This window comes from Heteronotia binoei, chromosome 7 (assembly GCF_032191835.1).
Source record: "Heteronotia binoei isolate CCM8104 ecotype False Entrance Well chromosome 7, APGP_CSIRO_Hbin_v1, whole genome shotgun sequence".
Lineage (NCBI taxonomy): Eukaryota > Metazoa > Chordata > Lepidosauria > Squamata > Gekkonidae > Heteronotia > Heteronotia binoei.
In genome coordinates, this window is record NC_083229.1 from 120794846 (window position 1) to 120817928 (window position 23083).

General features: G+C 45.2%; 1 protein-coding gene across 1 annotated transcript in view; it reads left to right on the forward strand.

The window, feature by feature from the left end:
- The window catches only part of DROSHA (drosha ribonuclease III), a 168217-nt gene extending 145501 nt beyond the window's left edge, over window positions 1–22716 (forward strand). The window contains exons 28-32 of the mRNA XM_060244291.1: window positions 4098–4180; window positions 4972–5075; window positions 7240–7332; window positions 12778–12824; window positions 22275–22716. Of these exons, the coding sequence (XP_060100274.1) occupies window positions 4098–4180; window positions 4972–5075; window positions 7240–7332; window positions 12778–12824; window positions 22275–22405 (458 nt within the window). The 3' untranslated portion in view covers window positions 22406–22716. The remainder of the gene's footprint in view (window positions 1–4097; window positions 4181–4971; window positions 5076–7239; window positions 7333–12777; window positions 12825–22274) is intronic.
- Window positions 22717–23083: the final 367 nt, after the last annotated feature.

Consider the following 23083-nt stretch of genomic DNA (forward strand, 5'->3'; position numbering starts at 1 on the left):
GGCGAAGTAAGCCTTTCTGTTTTATTTGAATTATAATTAATTTTGCAATTTCACAAATGGCACTGCTTTCAAAGGTACAATAAACCCACCACGTCGCGGCGTGAATCACTTTTAATTTGTAAGGATGGTTTGTGGGTATTCCTTTTACAAAATTGCCCTTCCTTTCCAAGTGAAATGACAATAAATATCAAGCCAAGGAAGTTAATCTCTGTCCAAATCGCTTTAATGCTTTCTGTGAGCCGAGCAAGATCCCCATGTATCTTGCCAAATCCTTTTAGTAAATGGAAGTTGTTCACAAACAATTGTGATGTATACCGTATGCTCGGAGAGTGTATACTTTGCAGTGATTTATTTCTGAGAAGTTATAGTCTGCCAGCTAAACCACAAGATTTAGAAGTCCAGGGCTTCTCTGTGCCTTTACAAAATGCTTTGTTTGTTAAATGGGTGCAGGATGTTGAAACCTCATTGACTGGGTTTCCATTTCTGTCAGCTGGGAGACGTTCCAGCCACAGTATATATGTGTCTCTCAGTGACCCCTTCCTAGTCGAATGGTTTAGTTACATGGATGTATTATTGGTCTGACCCTCTCAGTAGGGCCGCTTCACGTGTTCATAAGTTAAAGGCGAAAGATTGATGCGGTCTGAAGAGAAACTCTGATGATCTGTAATTACATTCCTGGGAGAAATACCAGATTTTATTTAGATAAGCTTCTAGCTGACAGGGTCCAAAATGTGGCACAATTCGCTATGCAAGCTGTAAGATCCCAGAAGCAAATTGTTGGGGGAAGTGCTTAACTGCTTTATTAACCCTAACACTCAAAATGTATGTATATAACTGAGGCTGATTTTATACTTCAATGTTCTATTCCGAATGTATGTTTTTAGCTAGAACAGGATATGGGGGCCGGATCTGACATAGACGAGACCTTGCCGGGCCGGGCCGTGTGTATCATAAAATGTAATTCCAATTAGCAGAGATATAAACTTACTCTCATTTGCACAGCAAAGCTACTGAGTCAAGCCTTTCTTCCTTCTATCGTCTGAGGCTCCTCCCCCTCCTCATCTCCTGGGGAGGGAGGGAAAGAGCTGGAGCTTCCTTTGAAGCAAGATATTCCTCCCCCCCCCCCCATCCGCTCCTCAAGGGAGGAACCTCAGCCAATGCGGAAAATGGAGAAAATAGGGGCTTTGCTCTATAGCTCCTGTGCGATTGAGCGAGCCTGGCAAAGCAAGCTGTGATGCAGAAGGAAGCAAGAGAGAGGGAGGAGGAAACTGATGACAGCCAGTTGCTCGGGGGGCCTGAGTAATTCTGTCTGATTGGTCTTTGACCAGATTAAGGTATACTACTGCTCCATAAATAGACAGGAGGCCCTTAAGAGTGGCTTCTCTTCCTTTAGGATTATATGCACATTAATGGTCCAAGTGGAGATGGCTGTCCAGTCCATGATGGTTTCCCCAACTAACCTTGCAATAGATGAAAACAGTAGAATTCATTGCTTGACAATGTACTAAGGCAGGGGTGTCACACATGCAGTTTGGGGGCTGAATCAGGCCCCCTGAGGGCTCCTATCAGGCCCCCGAGCAACTGATTGTCATCTGCTTCCTTCTCCCTCTCTCTTGCTTCCTTCTGCATCACAACTTGTTTTGCAAGGCTTTCTCAGTCGCACAGGAGCAACAGAGCAAAACCTCTATTTTCTCCATTGGCTGAGGAAGGCAGGTGAGGGAGTCAGAGCTTCTTTTTCCAGGGTCTCTCAGTTGCGCAGCAGAGCTACTGAGGCAAGCCTCTCTTCCTTCTATTGGCTGAGGCTCCTCCCCCTCCTGGTCCTCTGGGGAAGGAAGGAAAGAGCTGGAGCTTCCTTTGCCCAGTTCCCTGGATCCCATGGGAGTGAAGCAAAGAAAGCATCTTTAAGACCATGAGTGCTAACGTTTTAAGCACACTTCACAGTTTTTAAAAAATATATCCAATTTTGTTTGTCTGTGTCCTTTATAAAGTTTATATCTGTGCTACCTAATCTTAAATAGGTATACGCATGGCCCAGCCTGACCTGGCCCCGTCCAACCCGACATGGCCCCAGCCCAACGAGGTCTCATTTATGTCAGATCCGTCCCTCCATAACAAATGAGTTCGACACCCCTGTACGAAGGCCTTGAGCTAGTGCTGGCAAGAGATTACAAAAATCACATCACGTCTCTTGAAAAATCTCAGTCCGTGGCTCCCTGTTTGGCAGCTTGCTTCCAAATTAATGAGCTGAAACAGGACATTTAGGGTCTTTCTCCAGCGTCGGCATGGTTACTAGCCAGAAGAAGCCGACTAAGGCTCTGTGCAATTTCTGTGTGTCCAGACTGGGCAGAAAAACTAAAGACCCCTCCCTCCCTCTCTCTCTCCCTCCCTCCTTCCCTCCCTCCCTCCCTCCCTCCCTTCCTTCCTTCCTTCCTTCCTTCCTTCCTTCCTTCCTTCCTTCCTTCCTTCCTTCCTTCCTTCCTTCCTTCCTTCCTTCCTTCCTTCCTTCCTTCCTTCCTTCCTTCCTCCCTCCCTCCCTCCCTCCCTCCCTCCCTCCCTCCCTCCCTCCCTCCCTCCTTCCTTCCTTCCTTCCTTCCTTCCTTCCTTCCTTCCTTCCTTCCTTCCTTCCTTCCTTCCTTCCTTCCTTCCTTCCTTCCTTCCTTCCTTCCTTCCTTCCTTCCTTCCTTCCTTCCTTCCTTCCTTCCTTCCTTCCTTCCTTCCTTCCTTCCTTCCTTCCTTCCTTCCTTCCTTCCACAGTCCCTATTACATCTAGTTTCAGAGGCCGACCACTGTGCCATCTGTGTTGCTTGACAATACAGAGGATTGGCAAAGGAACCCAATAGTTCAGTATTTCTTTTTAGCTACCTGAGAACGTGTCTTTCAGGCGTCCTCTCTGTGCTGTGGGCCTCCGTGGCCCTGCTGCCTCTCTCCTTCATTCTGTCTTTCGCTGGTCCCAAGATGGCGAGAACTCGACTCTACTTTCCAGACCATCTGTCTTTTTTACGGTCGTTTCTTGACTTTGGGATGTTTGCTGTGGGTTGAGAAAGTTTAAGCGCTCCGTTGTTTAAGAAGTCTTGGGGGGGGGGGGGTTACTGATTTTTACCCAGCCAATGAGATCTTTTTCACTGATTTTTTTTTAAAAATCCTTTTTCTTTGATTGATGCAGCTTTCAGAAATTGTTTAAAAATACAGCATTATATATTAAAAAAATTTTTTTAGATTTTTAAAGGAGCCTCACTAAATAAAAAAGAAAAAGGTAAAGGTAGTCCTCTGTGCAAGCACTGAGTCATTATGGACCCATGGGGTGATGTCACATCATGACATTTCCTTGGCAGACTTTTTACGGGGTGGTTTGCTATTGCCTTCCCCAGTCATCTGCACTTTCCCCCCAGCAAGCTGGGTGCTCATTTGACCGACCTCGGAAGGATGGAAGGCGGACTCAACCTTGAGCCTGCTATCTGAACCCAGCTTCTGCCAGGATTGAACTCAGGTAGTGAGCAGAGCTTAGGACTGCAGTTTGCCACTCTGGGCCACGGGGCTCGTACCCGTAGTAAATAACCTAGGTCCAAAAAGACAGCCCCTAAATATATACATTGAAACCTAGTTTTATCACTAGCCCCGTAAGAGAAAATTAAGTTGTAATCATGAATGTCAAGGGCAGGTTCCACGACTGTGCAGTTTAGGAAACAGTAAAGTGTACCATTCAATGGCCGAGGTGAAGGATAGCACACTTTCCAGTGCTTTCTTTTTCCATGGGAAAATTTCCATCTCTAAATGCTCGTCGTTTGCTAAGATTAATGCTATTGCCAATACAATGCAAAACAGTATTCAAAGTATTTCAGAGTATTTCAAAGTAGTAATGTTTTCCAAAGGACAAGGATCTGCCACCAAAAAGGCCTTACAGGCCAAATGCAGCCCCTAAAAGGAAGATTATCCCAGCAGGGGATGTTACGATCTGAACAGGCAAGAGGGTTTATATGGAGAGATGCAATCCCTTTAAATATGTGGTTCCCGAATTGTGGAGGGATCAAAGATCAAAACAAGGAGCTTGACTTATACCTACAAAGTGATAGTTGATAATACTCTTCACTTTCTTTCAGCCTTTATTGCTGCTCTGTACATAGATAAGGATTTAGAATATGTCCACACCTTCATGAATGTGTGCTTTTTTCCACGACTGAAGGTAAGAGTATGGGCCATTTCTTGACACATTAACAAGCCTGGCTTTTCCATTATATTTACAGTCTCTAAGGCAGGGATTCCATTTCCTGGTGCTTGCCAAGCGTTTTTAGACGGTGGGTGTGACCAAATGGAGCTTTTGCTCTGCAAGGCTTCCGATTGGCTGTTGGAGACTTGACTGGCTGTGCAGATTTTTTAAAAAAATGTTGCTTTGTCAGCAACTGCCACCACAGCACAATTATTTGCAGTGCGTTACTGCAAATAAACTATGGCAGCGATGTTCCCTCTAAGCTGAGTTAGTGTGAGCTAGCTCACCGTCTTTTAGCCTCCAGCTCACACATTTTTGTCTTCGCTCAGGAAAAATGGTCCCAGAGGAAACTCATTTATGCAGTAGCTCACAACTTTAATGCCAGTCGCTCACAAAGTAGAATTTTTGCTTATAAGATTTCGCAGCTTAGAGGGAAAATTGCGTGGCAGCCATTTTGTAACTGGCCCTGCCTCCTGCGGCAGCCATTTTGTGACTATGCCCAGATGCCCACAGGATCACAAAGGTTGCTTTAGGGAGCCCCACTGAAGAGCCTGGACCTTTGGGGACTGTTCTTTATGATACACACATTTTCAAATCCCTGTCCTATCATAGTCATACTTTTCATCGTAATGTATTTACGTTCGATTACCTAAAAAGTATGATGTGTGTAGAAGCCCCTATTGTAGCCTTCGAGTAGTTTTTTGTTTCCTGTCTGTCTCTTTCTTTATCTAATTTTGAAGCGTTTTTTTTTGTGTGTGTCGTTTTAGGAATTCATTTTAAATCAGGACTGGAATGACCCTAAATCCCAACTGCAGCAGTGCTGCTTAACTCTCAGGACTGAAGGGAAAGAGCCGGACATTCCGCTATATAAGTAATGAACTCGAATCTTCATCTTTTTTTTTTTTCGATGCAAACTCAATTTTGTTGCTCTGTGGTATCCGCTCGAAGGCTTGAGACCAGCCTAGGGTTGCCAGACCCCTGCTTGCGGTGGGTTTCCCCTGATTTCGGAGACTCCAACCTGCAACCAGCCAGCTAGCCGGCAGGGAAGCCCCACCCCCAGACATCCCCCTCCTATGTTGACATTGTGGGCGCGATGGAATTCACTGCTGCCCCAGGAGCACTGAACATAAGTGGAGGGGGGCAACGGTGGGAGGGCTCCTAGTGTCCTGGCCCCACTGATGGACCTCCTGATGGCACCTGGTTTTTTTGGCCCCTGGTTGACACAGAGTGTTGGACTGGATGGGCCGTTGGCCTGATCCGACATGGCTTCTCTTATGTTCTTATGTGACACAGAGTGTTGGACTGGATGGGCCATTGGCCTGATCCGACATGGCTTCTCTTATGTTCTTATGTGACACAGAGTGTTGGACTGGATGGGCCATTGGCCTGATCCAACATGGCTTCTCTTATGTTCCTATGTCAGGGGCAGTGATGCTCTGTATTCTTGGTGCTTCAGGAGGCACAGTGGAGGGCTTCTAGTGTCCTGGCCCCACAGGTGGACCTCCTGATGGCACTTGGGGTTTTTTGGCCACTGTGTGGCACAGAGTGTTGGACTGGATGGGCCATTGGCCTGATCCAACATGACCTCTCTTATGTTCTTATGATGATGTCACACGGAAGTGATGTCATCGCACCAGGCACATAGTGCAGCAACACAAGCATTTTGACCCAAACTCTATGGTAACCAAATGCTAGAGCATCACCAGCCGGAACAATGACATCACTTCCGCGGCAACATTGGGCCTCACCCACACACCAGGAAGGCTCCCCCCGTAATAGCCAGGATTTATTTAATAATATATCTTCCATAATAATAAACTACACCATAACAAAAATTACTAAAGGACTTGCATCAGGAGATCTTAACCTTGTCTTTGTCTTAACAAGCATGGTGATAAACTTTGTTATTTGCAATGTTACCCCCCTTTTTTTTTCCTGTCCACCAGTAACGTTATAGGTTTATTCAAATCTGATCTCCCTGACAATCATAATAAGGTATTTCTAAGTTGCCTTTCCTGATCCACTGTGAACCTTGGGCACGGAAAGATCACAAGGGGCCAGATAGATCTTCAATAGATCTGTCATTGCAAGAGCAGCCCCTGTATATTTTCCCCATCAGCTAAATTAGGCCTGCCGCAGATGAGAATGATTAAGATAATGAAAATGGTGGAGGAAGGCATCGCGTCCCACCCAGTTGCAATTCAGAGGGTTTTTTAAAAATAGTGCAGAATCTGTATATGGATATTCTAGTTTGTTCCTGGTCATGTCTGAGGGAAGGAATGTTAGGCAAGAGAGAGAAATAGAGGATATTGATGCCGGCGGCTGTAAAGTATTTCTATCCTGTAGCTCAGAGATTCACTCTGAAATTATCTACCGGTTCCTTCCCAGCCCCTCCTCGCAGCCGCCTTGTAGACAAAATCGTATTTTTATCCATTGGGAAAAGGCTCTGTCAGCCAACTTAAACTTCCCCGAGTTATGCTATCTACTTAGTTTCACTATAAAGGTATTAAGGATTTCTAAAATTTACTTTGTTGACAATACATAGTAAGAACTAGCACTGAGTTTGACAGGAAGAGACGGATCGGGTGGAAAGAGAAGTGGATTTATCGTTTGTCTGGGGAATTGTCTCTTCTTAAAATGACTACAAATCTATCGTGTGCGCTTACTCAAAAGGGAAGGCTGCCTAGACTGTGACGGATTGGGTAACTTTCTGCTCCTGATAGAGCCATTTGTGGGGTTTGCCACTGAAAGAGACAGACATTTCTTTCCCCCCCCCCCCACAACACCCCGCTTCATGGCAGTTCTTATATTTCTACCCTGAAGGCTGGAGGTTAACCAAAAGTGTAAATGCAAAGAACTCTACATGCATAAATATTTCACTTTTTAAACAATGACGTGTCGACAGCATCTGGCAAAATAATTTGCAAAGCTATCCATCTGCAATCCCACAGTGCTCTTTTGTAAACATAGCAGCTTTTTGGTCAAGTGGTTTTGGTTTGCGTTTGTACTTCTATTGTGTCTCTCTTGTCATCTAGGACCCTACAGACAGTAGGACCGTCTCATGCCAGGACATACACTGTAGCTGTTTATTTCAAAGGAGAACGAATAGGATGCGGGAAAGGACCAAGGTATGGTGAATTTGGGGGGAAGGGGGAGAGATTGTGTAAACAAGACTGAGATGGCCAAACAGTGGTTGGGGAGCCAAAGACCGTTAAGTTACATCACAGATAAATGAGAATTCCTACTCACACACACTTAATGATGGAAGTTTAGGTGGTGCTAATCTGTGCCCATATCAGGCCTTTTGGTGTAGTGGTTAAGTGTGCAGACTCTTATCTTATATGATTCGGTTCTCTGTATATTCTAGTATGTTTGCTTAATTCTTAACTGTTTTATTGTAATCTGCCCTGAGCCCATCTTGGGAAAGGGCGGATATAAATTCACAAAAATAAAATAAATTAAATAAAATCCCCCACTCCTCCACTTGCAGCCGTTGGAATGACCTTGGGTCAACCATAGCTCTCACAGGAGTTGTCCTTGAAAGGGCAGCTGCTGTGAGAGCCCTCTCAGTCTCACCCACTCACAGGGTGTCTGTTGTGGGGGAGGAAGGTAAAGGAGATTGTGAGCCACTCTGAGACTCTGTCCTTGAAAGGGCAGCTGCTGTGAGAGCCCTCTCAGTCCCACCCACTCACAGGGTGTCTGTTGTGGGGGGAGAAGATATAGGAGATTGTAAGCCGCTCTGAGTCTCTGACTCAGACAGAAGGGCGGGGTATAAATCTGCAGTCTTCTTCTTCTATTCTCCAAAATGTCTTGGCCAGACAGGTGGCATGAAAGCTGGGTTGCCAGCTCTAGGTTGAGAAATACCTGGAAATTTTTGGAGTGGAGCCTGGAGGAGACGAGTGGGGAGGGACCTCAGCAGGGGATAGTGGTATAGAGTCCACCCACCCAAGAAGCCATTTTCTCCAGGGAAACTGTCCAAGAGAGAGATCTTGGGGTTGTGGTAGAGAACTCACTGAAAATGTCAAGACAGTGTGCGATTGCAATAAAAAAGGCCAACATCATGCTGGGAATTATTAGGAAGGGAATTGAAAACAAATCAACCAGTATCATAATGCCCCTGTATAAATCGATGGTGTGGCCTCATTTGGAGTACTGTGTACAATTCTGGTCACCACACCTCAAAAAAGATATTATAGCATTTGAAAAAGTGCAGAAAAGGGCAACTGGAATGATTAAAAGGTTGGAACACTTTTCCTATGAAGAAAGGTTAAAACGCTTGGGGCTCTTTAGCTTGGAGAAATGTCAACTGCGGGGTGACATGATAGAGGTTTATAAGATTATGCATGGGATGGAGAAAGTAGAGAAAGAAGTCCTTTTCTCCCTTTCTTACAATACAAGAACTCATGGGCATTCAATGAAATTGCTGAGCAGTCAGGTTAGAACGGATAAAAGGAAGTGCTTCTTCACCCAAAGGGTGATTAACATGTGGAATTCCCTGCCGCAGGAGGTGGTGGCGGCTACAAGCATAGCCAGCTTCAAGAGGGGATTGGATAAACATATGGAGCAGAGGACCATCAGTGGCTATTAGCCACAGTGTATTGTTGGAACTCTCTGTCTGGGGTAGTGATGCTCTGTATTTTGGTGCTTTGTGTTGGGGGGTTACAGTGGAAGAGCTTCTAGCCCCACCTGTGAACCTCCTGATGGCACTTGGGTTTTGATTTTGGGTTTTTTGGCCACTGTGTGACCCAGAGTGTTGGACTGGATGGGCCATTGGTCTGATCCAACGTGGCTTCTCATGTTCTCTTAACTGTACCCTGTTGCCTGAAGATCAATCCCAGGAGCTCTCCAGCTACCCCCTGGAGGTTAAGCAACAAAACAATTACCGTGAGATAGCAAAAATTCCACCCATTCAAAGTGCCAGTTCCTTATATACTAATATTACAGACTCGCAATCAAAATTTCAATCAACAGTCCACATATACAGTTTAATGTGCCTCAGCTCAAATATTCATAGAAACGTATACAGTGTAAACTCCCTGGAAATATACCCAGGCTCCCTGGAAATATATCCAGACTCCACACTTGAAAGGAAGAAAGTGCTTGTAGTCCTCCTGTATCCGTTCTTCCTATGGGTAGAGAACTTCTCATGCCATCTCCAAGGGAGATGCCAGCCTCAGAAGGCTGGCAAACTTATGATGGAAGCCAAAGACCTGCCATTTGATTGAACTGAGGCCCAATCAACCTTGACAGAATGCAGAAGAAGAAGAAGAAGATGATGATATTGGATTTATATCCCTTCCTATACTCTGAATCTCAGAGCGGTCACAATCTTCTTTACCTTCCCCACCCACACACACACACACAACAGACACCCTGTGAGGTAAGTGGGACTGAGAGAGCTCTCACAGCAGCTGCCTTTTCAAGGACAACTCCTGCCAGAGCTATGGCTGACCCAAGGCTATTCCAGCAGCTGCAAGTGGAGGAGTGGGGAATCAAACCCGGTTCTCCCAGATAAGAGTCCGCACACTTAACCACTACACCAGACTGGCTGTCACCAACCATATGTTGGGTTCAGTATATGCTACAGTTTCCCGTTGCCTGCCACCACATCATGACCCTGGGGTGACTTGGAGGTCTTCCAGCCAAATATTAGAAGAAGACGACTGCAGATTTATACCCCGCCCTTCTCCCTGAATCAGAGACTCAGAGTGGCTTACAATCTCCTATATCTTCTCCCCCCACAACAGACACCCTGTGAGGTGGGTGGGGCTGAGAGAGCTCTCACAGCAGCTGCCTTTTCAAGGACAACTCCTGTGAGAGCTATGGGCTGACCCAAGGCCATTCCAGCAGCTGCAAGTGGAGAATCAAACCAAGTTCTCCCTAATAAGAGTCCGCGCACTTACCCACTACACCAAACTGGCTGTCTTGTAGTTACGTATTAGAACTGTGTATTAGATCAGGATGCCACAGGGAAAAGCCAGGGCCTGAGATGCACATTTCAGGTTAGCATCACCTGATGATGGCCCCCTGTGAGCCAAAGGCAGCTGTTTAAAACTTGGCCCTGTACCACTGCGCATTGCGAAAGTGGAAGAAAATTGGCCTTTGTGGGATTTCTGTGGAAGAAAATTGGCCATTGTGGGATTTCTGTGGAAGAAAAGTGGAAGAAAATTGGCCATTGTGGGATTTCTGTGGAAGAAAAGTGGAAGAAAATTGGCCATTGTGGGATTTCTGTGGAAGAAAAGTGGAAGAAAATTGGCCATTGTGGGATTTCTGTGGAAGAAAATTGGCCATTGTGGGATTTCTGTGGAAGAAAAGTGGAAGAAAATTGGCCATTGTGGGATTTCTGTGGAAGATACCAAGGCTCATGAAGTCTGAACCACCATTTAGTTCCTCCTTGCTGCCTTTGAGCACGTCAAAGTGTCGTTGGTAATGGGAAAGGGGTTCCACTGGGGGCCTTCCTAGACAGAAGCATGGAGAGCATATATCGGTAGAATAAGGAGACGAATCAGTGAGGTCTCTAGAGCAGGGGTGGCCAACGGTAGCTCTCCAGATGTTTTTTTGCTTACAACTCCCACCAACATGGCCATGCTGGCTGGGGCTGATGGGTGTTGTAGGCAAAAAAAACTTCTGGAGAGCTACCGTTGGCCACCCCTGCTCTAGAGGAAGTGGTGTAGAGGTGGTTAGAGAACCTGAGAGCTGCTTAGTGGCCGTTTCCTGCCATTCTTCTCCCACAAGGTGTAGGACATGCTTGTTCTCACGTTGGCTTGAGCTCTTTTAAAGACCCATAAGCGTGTCACTCAGCTGTGCCTGGAAAGGTAATTGCAGAAGCTTTTGCTCCTCTGCTGGAGTGGATGAATAGCTGTTGCATTAAGATTGAAACTTACAGAGGAGAAGAATATTGGTAAATGGAACTTGATGTATTCAGGGGTGGAATTCTAGCAGGAGCCCCTTTGCCTATTAGGCCACACACCCCTGATATAGCCAATCCTCCTAGAGCTTACAAGGCTCTTTTTTGCAAGCTCTTGGAGGATGGGCTACATCAGGGGTGTGTGGCCTAATAGGCAAAGGAGCTCCTGCTAGAATTCCACCCCTGGATGCATGTAGACTTGTTGTATAGCTTTTTTTCTGGAATTTTGACATTGCGGTTACAATAGAATGTAGCTTACATTATTATATGAACTTGAATATACGTTTTGGTAAAAGAAACCGGCTAAGCTTTTGAAACTATTTTGAAAACGACCATTAGAGTTTAAAAATGAATGGTTTAGACTTGGTGGTTTTGGGTGTTTGTGTAGCTTTGACACCCAAGACCTCTTTTGTTCTTGATTGTATTTCTGAGGCAGCTTAGACCACAGAGAAGCCGCTCCTGTGGTAAAATCAGACCTTATGGGCGGAGCGCTCTATGAAGCTGCAAGTTTTGCATGTGAAGTGCCATCAGGTCCCGGCTGACTTAACGACAGTCGCAGCAAAGAGCTTTCAAGGCAATGAGAAGCAGAGGTGGTGTTTGCCACCGTCTTCTTCTGCAGAATCTTCCCTGGTAGAACAAAGTAGGAGTCAAGTGGTACCTGTAAGACCAACAAAGTTTTATTCAGAATGTAAGCTTTCATGTGCTCTAAGCACACTTCATCAGACCAGGAATTAGGTACAGTGAGTAGAGCTACGTATAGCTGGTAGGCAGTGGTTTAGAATGCAAAATGGCTGCCCACTTGGATCTATCTTCCCTGGTAGTTTCCCTTCCAAGTACTGATCCGACTTAGCTTCCGAGTTCTGATGCGATTGGGCTATACCACGCCACCTTCCCTTTCTGCTGGAAGTTTTAACTTCAGTGGTGTCTTTCAGCACGGAATCCTGGGAATCGTAGTTTGATTAGGGCATTAAAAATTCTTTGGCGAAGACTGCTAGCACTCTCCGGTGCAAGACGGTTAGGTTGACGGTCTAAATACGTTTGCTGAGAAGTTGTAAGGCATTACAGAATCAGTGTAGCTCCATGGCTAGAAGGGGAAATGGAGCAGTTCTGGGTTTAAACTCTTAATTCAGCCATGGTGTTATGGAGCAGCCTTAGAAAACCCTTCTCTTCCAGCTTGCATTTCCATTGAATGGACAAAACAATGACTGAATTCATAGCAAAGACGAATGAGAAGAGCTTTCGACTGAAGAGCGCCAGCTATATAACTTACAAATTTCTCCCTTTTCATCGATCACCTTCTTGTGCCCTTTGCCCACATTGATTTGAAGTATAAGATAAAAAACTGTCTTATAAAATATTAGGAGCAAGGTGTGTGGTAATACCGTCATCCATTCTTTAGAGCTGTAGTGTAGCATCTCTTTTTTTAAAAAATCTTTTGGGCAAAAAGAATTCTCAAAGAATTATAAAAGGGGTATCTCAATAGTATCCGCTAACTGCAGAAAATGACTGTGGGTGGATTTTTAAAAGGGCTTTTCTTATGGGAATAACTGGCCAATGGTTATTTGAAGAATTGGTCTCCACAGAGCAATCAAAGCGCATGTTTCTGGGAAGCTGCAGTTTACCCCATAATACATTTGCCGTGTTATTTATTTTCTCTCTCGCACAGCATTCAACAAGCAGAGATGTGCGCAGCGATGGATGCCCTGGAAAAATGTAAGTGGGTTTCTTGGAAACCGTTATAAAGGATTTTATTTTATTCCATTGGCGAGGGAGGGCGGGAGGCGGTGTATACGGAATGAGAAGAGAGAGATAAGCAGCAATGAAAGGAACAAACGGTCATTAGCATGGGAGTTACCGCCTGCCCGCTTGCTTCTCTTAGGGCCTTTTAAACTGACAGTTAGCTTTATAAAACACACATACACACACACTTTTAATTTTTAAAGTATTTATTAAGATTGCGCAAAAGATTATACAATAATTGAAGAGGATATACATTACGTAGTTGTAGAACAGTTGCATACAGAGTACTTTTAATTTGAAAAGATTGGAACTTGCAGGTAGAAATAAGCAAAGATACAAAATATAAATCCAGTAATCACTGAAATTGGAAAATAGAGTATACTTTTAAAAAAAAAAATCTAAAAAAAATACTTGGGTCCAACAAACCAATATTTTATCTCATCCTACATCTCAGTCAAACCAACTTTGTTGACTAATTGTGAGCGTGAAAAAAAGACAATGCGTGAGCCTATTGAGTCACATTTGCCGTGTTTGTTGGCTTGCATTCAGTCATGTGCAGGGCTTTTTTTGGTAGGAGAAGCCCAGTAGGAACTGATTTGCATATTAGGCCACACCCCCTAATGCTAAGCCAGCTGGAACTGCTTTCCTCGGCATTTCCGCTTTAAAAAAAAAAAAAAGCCCTGGTCATGTGTGGGTGAAAACAACTGTAAATTGGGGCAAGCTTTTGTTTGCTCACTCTTGGTAACCAGGTCCTCTTGTCCACCAGTGAGAAGATGGGAAGATAGGATTGCCAAGATCAGATTGGGAAACTCCTGGAGAGTGGGGAATGGAGCCTGGGGTGTCAAACATGCAGCCCGGGGGCTGAATCAGGCCCCTGGAGGGCTCCTATCAGGCCCCTGAACAACTGGCTGTTGTCTGCTCTCTCTCTCTTGCTTCCTTTTTGTCAGCAGAGAGACATTCCAGCCACAGTATATATGTATCCCTCAATGACCTCTTACTTATTGAATGGTTTAGTGCATGGATGTATTGGTCTGACCCTCTCAGTAGGACCTCTTCCCATATTCATAAGTAGGAGGCCCTTAAGAGTATCTTTTCGTGTCTCTTCCTTTGAGATTAGATGCATATTAATAGTCCAAGTGGAGATGGCTGTTCAATCCATGATAGTTTCCACAACCATCCTTTCAATAGATGAAAACAGTAGGCAATGGACTAAGGCAGAGGTGTCAGACGTGTGGCCTGAGGGCCGAATCAGGCCCCCAGGGGGCTCCTATCAGGCCCACAAGCAACTCACTGTCATCTGCTTCCTTCCCTCTCTGTCTTGCTTCCTTCTGTATCACAGCTTGCTTTGCCAAGCTTGCTCAATCGCACAGGTGCTACAGAGCAAAACCTCTATTTTCTCCATTGGCTGAGGCTCCTCCCTTGGGGAGGAAGGGGGATCACTGTGGGAAGTCAAACGAAACAAAAAAAGTTTTAACCTGCTGGTGGAAGGCGGGTTATTAATTCTCCCCAGGGGAGTATTAAGCACTGTTTACATGTGATGTCGTTTCTGTGGATCTGCAGGGGCCACGTTTGAGGGGCCAAGCGCAGTCTCAGTACCTGTGCTACACTTTGTTTGTGTTTTTATAGAAGTTTTTGTTTCACCTAAAAGTGTTCCTTTTGCGTCTCAACTTTTTGTGCACCTGTTTACCATCCTAATCCTTCAGAAGCGCTCGCAGCGTTTCAGCGTCTCGCGCTTTGGTCAAGCAAAGTTTTGAGCTCCTTGGCCTTGCTCCAGCAAAGCACTTAAGCCTCCACTTAAATCCAGGCCCCTGAGTCATCCCACTGACATTCATGATCTAGGTAGGGTGATTAAAATAAAGTCGGCGCTTTGTTAGAGGGGAAGGCCGGAGTGCTCACCTTGTCGGATTGATTGCAAAAACCCGCACGCCGCTGCCAAGTGGGAACGTAAATCTTTTTGTCTCGCAACCTCGGATAACTCTCCATCTCGTCGAAATCTTTGGCGGAGGTTGGCTTGGCGTTCTCTTTCAGGAGCTGAGCTCATCTGCTTACATCAGCCAAATAGTCAGTAATCTTCAGACCTTGTCTTTAAAGGAATAAAATCCTGATGTTCTTTGTAAGTCTGCGTATTTCTAGACAGATGCTCTTTTGTCCGCTTTCTGCTGCTTCTGAGCCGCATTGTTTCCTTTGAGTTCACGTGGAGCAGAAAACTCAGGTAGCTCGCTCACTGTATTGAGAATGAGCTAGCTCAGATGTATTGAGAATGAATTGGAAACAGTACATAGAATCTCTTATTTGGTCAAATCCTCCATATCATTATCATCAGTTTCTTTTTCCTTGCCTTTCATAACAGTGAAGTAAAAGACTTCGTGGGGGCTGATCCTGAATTCCATCTACTAGACCTGGGGTGGCCAGACTTGCTTAACTTAAGAGCTATGTAGACTAAACGGCAGATGTTTGAGAGCCACAAGACATGAACAAATATTACATACACATCTTTATTAAAACTCTTAATATTGTCTTTGCACAGACAGATAAAATACATATGCATTCACTTTGCAACACAACCGTGCTAGAAGGAGACTTTTTAAAAGACAGAAGCTGGGAATAACAGTCCCCATAAGACCAGCATAGGGAAAGGTTAGGGAATTGTTCTTTGGCACCAGTGGGAGAAGGAAACACATGTACTATACTAAGCATTGACCACCATTTGCATCATTTCCTCCTCCTTCCCCACTTCACAGATGGTGGAAATAGTTGCCTGTCTATGGGTCAGTGCTCAGAGGCTGACTGAAGTCCTGATGCTAAGCACACTTACTTGAGAGTAAGCCTGCATTAAATTGCTTCTCAACCTCCAAGAGCTGCACAATATGGGTGTAAGAGCCTCATGTGGCTCCCAAGCCCCAGTTTGGTCACCCTTATACTAGACCCTCATTCATTGTCTCACGTTCTGTGAGGAGTTTGAAGATGCACATAGGAAAACAAAAAGCAAAATTGACAAACGAGTTAAAAAAAAAAAAGTTTGACCAACCGGGTACCAGTCCGATACTTAGAACCATCAGCGTTTCAGTTCTATTCATGAGAACTGCGATGGATAAATCAGACATTATGAAGATTAAAACAACTTGCGAATGATTTGGGGACACAACAGAAAGCATTCGAGGGTATTCCTTTCCAGGCTTCACTGCACTTCATATCTCCATAAGAGGAAGGTAACCGTCCGTGGGCATGAGCACGGGGTTGGGAAATGCCTGGAGATTTTGAGGGTGGCGGAAGGGGAGGGCCCTCAGCAGGATATAGTGTCCTAGAATCCATCCTCCATGATAGGAGCCATTTTCTCCTGGGGAACTGATCTTGGTTGAAGAAGAAGAAGACTGCAGACTTATACCCCGCCCTTCTCTCTGAATCAGAGACTCAGAGCGGCTTACAATCTCCTATATCTTCTCCCCCCTCCACAACAGACAGCCTGTGAAGTAGGTGGGGCTGAGAGGGCTCTCACAGCAGCTGCCCTTTCAAGGACAACCTCTGCAATAGTTATGGCTGACCCAAGGCCATTCCAGCAGGTGCAAGTGGAGGAGTGGGGAATCAAACCCGGTTCTCCCAGATAAGAGCCTGCGCACTTAACCACTACACCAAACTGGCTCTCTTGAAGGGTTATCGGGTGCCCCCTGGCCACCAGCGGGGGATGGAGGGTAGGGTTGCCAGATGCAGGCTGAGACACTCCTGGAGGTTTGGGGGTGGAACATCTAGGGAGGGCAGGGACTTCAGTGGGGTGCAGTGCCATAGCATCCGCCCTCCAAAGCACCCATCTTCTCCAGGGGAAATGATCTCTGTAGTCTGGAGATGAGCTGCAATTCCAAGGGATCTCCAGGTCCCCCCCTGGAGGCAAGCCTCCCTCCTTGTTCAACTGGAGATTAATTGTAATAGTGGGAGAACTCCTCCTTCGCAGGAGTGGAATTCTAGCAGGAGCTCCTTTGCCTATTAGACCACGCCCCCCCCCCCCGATGTAGCCAATCCTCCAAGAGCTTACAAAAAAGAGCCTTGTAAGCTTTTGGGGGATTGGCTACAGCAGGGAGGTGTGGCCCAATATGCAAAGGAGCTCGTGCTAGAATTCCACCCCTGCTCCTTTGCATATAGAACATTTTGGAGAAGCACTTAAAAAAAAAAATAATAGTGGGAGAACTCCGGGAGCTGCCTGGAGGTTGGCAATCATAGTATGAATGGTTAAGAAGGATTCTTTGCATAGGCTTCGCAGGAGTTTATGGGAAAGGAAACTGCGGTTGCCCGTCTGCAGCCTCTCGGAGAGCGAAAGAGACTTCCAGCAGCCACGGGGGATGCTCCCCCACCATCTCAGGGGTCCTTCAAAGACTCAAGGGGGGAGGTGGTGTGTAGATGACCCTGAGTCAAGCGGCAGAGGCTGGTGCTCCGACCTCCCGCTCTGCCTCTTGGCTCCAGCTGTGTTTCCCTCGCCGCCCCCTGGAGCCTCGTTTTTCCAAGGACACCAGCTGTTTCCGCATCGGCTGGCGAATAGCAATTCGTCTTCTGGCACCCGATCCAGCCCAGGCAACGCTTTCAGCCACGTCCGTCCACCTGGCATCGCCATTGTGGATGATGTGTATGCTAATGCCTCATTTTCGCACCACTTTTTTGCTGAGCTCTTATGAACCGTCTTTGGCTTCCAGATTGGGTAGCTTTTGAGAGCCTGACGGCATCCCCCCCCCCCCTCCTCAATGCCCATTATGGTGGCAATGGGGGAGATTATCTTGATTAGCACCAGATGGAGCCCCTCTTGTCCTTGATGCAAAATGATAGCTGCTCAACCAAGACCTTCCTGGGGTGGTGCATGTTAAGTGAAATGTTAAGAAATAAATAAAGGACCGCCTCTCCCCATATGTGCCCCAGAGAGCACTGAGATCCAGCTCTCAGAACTTACTAACAATCCCTGGGCCAAGAGAAGCTAGGTTGAAGGCTACTAGGGAGCAGGCCTTCTCAGTGATAGCCCCTCGCTGGTGGAACGACCTTCCAGAGATGGTGCGAGCCCTGCGGGACCTGAACCAATTCCGCAGGGCTTGCAAAACATTTCTTTTCCAGCTGGCTTTCGAGATAGAACCTGATTAATCCAACGTGTGGACATCTAGCCATCTTGTGGATATTATGATTACAGTATTTTAGCACCTATTTTATGTATTTTATCTATTTTAAATAATCACTATGTAATTGATATATTTAAAATTGTTTATATTGTTTTAGATGAATCATGGGATCCCCATGTCTGTTAGCCGCCCTGAGCCCGCCTTGGCGGGGGAGGGCGGGATATAAAAATAAAGTTTATTATTATTATTATTATAAATAAAATAAAAATCCTTTGCCTTGGAAGTGCAGAGGAAGAAGATAATATTGGATTTATATCCCGCCCTATCCTCTGAATCTCAGAGTCTCAGAGTGGCTCACAATCTCCTCTACCTTCCGCCGCCCCCCCCCCCCCCCCACAACAGACACCCTGTGAGAGGAAAAAGTTCTGCTTGGAGACAATGATAAATTAATTTCAAAAGTACATAAATTACTCTTACAATGGTCTACAGAAGATGAAGTAGTAAAATCTCAAATGATTAAATGGGCAATTAATGTAAATAAAGAAATACAGATGGAAACTTGGGAATATTTGTGGAAGAACTCTATGAAACTCTCAACATGTCAGAATATCAAAAGAAAATTGTTTTAAGATGATGTACAGATGGTATATGACTCCTAAAAAATTGGCAAAGATGAATAACAAGATGCCAGACAGATGTTGGAAATGTAAAAAGCACGAAGGTTCTTTCTACCATATGTGGTGGACTTGTGAAAGAGCCAAAATGTTTTGGCAGATGATTCAGCAAGAGATTTCTAAGATCTTGCGATATGAATTTAACAAAGTTGCAGAGACTTTTCTGTTAGGATTACAAACGGAAAATTTCCAAAAGAAGACAGAACTTTAATCTGGTGTTTGCTCTCAGCTGCTAGGACATTGTATGCGCAGTTGTGGAAGCAAGACAAAATACCAGAGAAATGGGATTGGATTGTTAAAAGTTATGACATGGAGTGAAATGGACAAATTAACAAGAACTTTAAGAGACTATGATTTAGAAGTATTTAAGATGGAGTGGAAGAAGTTCAGAAGATACGTAGAAAAAGAATGGAAAATAAAAGACAATCTTTGATAATGATTAAGTATAAGTGAGGGGTAGATATGAACTTTGGTTCTTATTAATTAGGGGTACCTTTTAAAATGATGTTTTGAATTTAGTACACCGGCGGGGGTCAAGTAAAGGGGGGAGGTAGAAAGTAATATATGGGATTTTTAAAAAGTAGTTATTAATGATATAAGAATATATATATATTGCCATATGTTACTAATCAAAATTGTTTGAAAATAAAAAATAAAAGAGTACCACCGAGAGGCGGTGGCAAGCCTGATTAAAAAAAAAAAAGCAGACACCCTGTGAGGTGGGTGGGGCTGAGAGGGCTCTCACTGCTTTTTCAAGGGTTCTCACTGCAGCTGACCCAAGGCCACTCCAGCAGGTGCAAGTGGAGGAGTGGGGAATCAAACCCGGCTCTCCCAGGTAAAAGTCCACGTACTTCACCACGACACCAAATTTTTATACACAATATCCCTGATTCTCCACATTTCCCAGATAGGGAGAAATGCTGTTCAGACAGATTACAAAGATGATCTGACTCCAGTGGTAGCAAGAGAAAGAAATTTTTACTGACAAAAATAGGACATTACTCATGTAGGTATATTTAACTTATTGCAAACAGATTGACTTTCGAAAAGGTTAACTCGCTACAGCTCCTGAGTCCAGGTAAAAAACGAGAAGCGAGGTCATAGATAAGATGAAACAGAGGGCAAAAGCATCAGCCAGAGAGGCTAAACGTCTCACCAATGAGAGGGCGGGGCCAACTGCCAAGAGGAGAGGGTGGGGCCAACTGCCGAGAGGAGAGGGTGGGGCCAACTGCCGAGAGGAGGGTGGGGCCAACTGCCAAGATGAGAGGGTGGGGCCAACTATTAAACGTATCTGAGTGAGAGAATTCTCTTAACCCTTTCTCTCCCGGATCCTCTTGTATGCAGTTACAATATCCCAACAGTTCTCTGATGTGTGATACTTCACAGATTTTCCATGAATCCCCCCTGCTCCCAGGATAAAATTTGGTTGTAGAGGCTCACAAATCGCTGAACAAGTACTTCACGTAGTACATTCAAATGACAGAGAAGTATGAACAGCCAGGCTCAAAGATCTCCTTCTGCTTCTTCTTCTTACTCCTCCCCCCCCCCCCATTTTGGACACTTGTTTCTGGCCAGCTTCTGGAGGAAGGTCATTAAGCACTCCAGTGCGAAACCTTGAATTGTATTATTCAGGGCTCTTTTTGTAGGAAAAGCCCAGCAGGAACTCATTTGTATATTAGACCACACTCCCTGACATCACCATTGTTTTGCGCAGGGTTTTTTTTGGGGGGGGGGTAGAAAAAGCCCAGCAGGAGCTCATTTGCATATTAGGTCACACACCCCAACACCAAACCAGCCGGAACTGCGTTCCTTTGCGTTCCTGCTCAAAGGAAAAAGCCCTGGTATTATTAAATGAGAAACTTACAATGCAATCCTAACACTCTTCTGAGTTCACTGAAGTCTATAGATGGTTGTAATTGGGTTGAGGATTGCACTGTTAATCAGACGGGGGGGGGGGGGGGGGGGGGAATGATTTACGATTCTCCAGGAACATGTAGAGTATGTTAAATTTGTTGAGTCTTCTGCCAACAAAGCCCCAAAGAGTCCAAGCACTGGTGAAATAATTGCAGCTGTGTTGCCATGTGCACATTTAAAAAGAAACGGCTAAACCATCCGTTCGTTTGCTTTATAATGAATGCCAAACAAGGAATATCAGCTCCCTTAAGTCGTGTCCTGATGGCAGCAATGGAAAAATGCTCTTGCATGAGGATGCAAAGAAAACACAAAGTAATGGTACACACGCCTCATTGAAATCAGTGGGACAAGTGAGAGTCGTGGTTAATGAGGGTGATTTATTTCAGTAGGGCTTCAGCACCACTGGCTCCAGTTGGATTTGGGCCAGTATGCTTAAACGGATCAGCTAGTTAGGGGGCAGTTTGCTTCCGAGCGTTGCTTCAAACGATATCACTTTCTTGGTCGGTCTTCAAATAATAAGTATTGTTTCTGGCTTGCCCCTCCATTATTCTCATATTTAGTATAAGTCGTCATAAACTCTCACCCCCTGGTTTTTAAAATCATGCACTATCTGTTCTTTTGCATTGTTGGCATCATCTTACTGTAAGGTAAGCCTAATGTCCATCTCAAAAAGAGCAGCTGATTCAATAGCCCCTTGTGAAGGTTCTGGTACAGCATGTGTCGACAAGTATGTCAGGTGTAGAAAATAATCATGTCGAGTGGAGACGAAACACAGAAGCCTTCCAAAAGTGTATAAAGGGATCCCTTTTATTAGTTGCAGTAATGTGGGGAATCCTTGGTCATTCACGGACAAGTCTTCCTGGCTTACTAGCTGACAGCATAGCTTCAAGAGGGGATTGGATAAACCTATGGAGCAGAGGACCATCAGTGACTATTAGCCAAAACATATTGTTGGAACTCTCTGCCTGGGGCAAGTGACGCTCTGTATTCTTGGCTCTTGAGGTGGGGGAGGGGGGCAACAGTGGGAGGGCTTCTAGTGGCCTGGCCCCACTGGTGGACCTCCTGATGGCACCTGGTTTTTTGGCCACTGTGTGACACAGAGTGTTGGACTGGATGGGCCATTGGTCAGATCCAGTCAGACCAATGGCCCAATGGCTCTGTGGAGAGCCAGTTTAGTGTAGTGGTTAAGTGTGTGGACTCTTATCTGGGAGAACTGGATTTGATTCCCCACTCCTCCACTTGCACCTGCTGGAATGGCCTTGGGTCAGCCATAGCTCTGGCAGAAGTTGTCCTTGAAAGGGCAGCTGCTGTGAGAGCCCTCTCCAGCCCCACCCACCTCACAGGGTGTTTGTTGTGGGGGAGGAAGGTAAAGGAGATTGTGAGCCGCTCTGAGACTCTTCGGAGTGGAGGGCGGGATATAAATCCAATATCTTCTAAATCCAATATCCAACATGGCTTCTCTTAGGTTCTTGTGTGACACAGATGGGCCTGTTGGACTGGATGGGCCATTGGTCTGATCCAACATGGCTTCTCTTATGTTCTTCCTCTGTGTGACCTGCCTCAGAGGGTAGTTTTGAGGAATGATAAAATAATTTTGGTGCACCAAGCTTTCAAGAAGAAAGATGGGCATTACGCCTGTGAAAATTGTTAAACGCTTTCCTTTCTCTTCGTAATAAAAATCAGATCACTTTTTGCATCCCCGACTGGTCTTTGTTTAATACCCGCAATGTTTCTTCTCGTCTCAGACAACTTTCCTCAGATGGCTCATCAGAAGCGGTTCATCGAACGGAAGTACAGGCAAGAACTTAAAGAAATGAGATGGGAAAGAGAACATCAGGAACGAGAACTGGAGGAGATGGATGACCTAAGGAAATAAGCCATGGCGGAAGAAGCAACCGGAGTCCTGGCTTAGTTAATAATGCCTTTGATGGTGACCTATGGAAACCGAACCCAGATTCGTGGAGACGAATGAACGAATTCCGCTTGTTGATGAAAAATCATGTTTACTTTTAATTGGTATTTTTTTTTAGCATTGAGTTTTTATTTTGTTTTTAGTTGCAAAGTTTTATTCGTAAATCCTTTTTTTAAAAAAAAAAAAACATAAAACATTTTAATTTTTTCCCTTGAGAATTGTGTGTTTGTTTTCTAGCGTGTGCTTGTGAGACAATAAAGGTATTTTGTTTCAGACTCTTCCCCCAAGTGGCACACTATTTCTTTGCTGCTCTAGGCTTCCCATGCCACGCGACGACTAGAATGCGGTGGGGTTATTTTGTGCATAGGTTGGGAGAGCTTTTTGCCATAGAAATACTACCTGAATAGGGATATGGCTGATTGTTCCATGGGTCTCTGTCTAACCAGCCATTAGCAGACACCGACAGATGTGGCCAAAGCTCCTTTTGACTGCTGGAAAAAGGATATCCACAGGGCCCTACATATTTTTTGAATGGGGCAGAACCCCAAAATGGTGCCCCCACTCAAAAAATGGGAGCAACAGGCGATCTGACTCCCCTCCCCCATTTAAACAATCTGCAAGGCAAAGAGGTGGCAAAAGTAG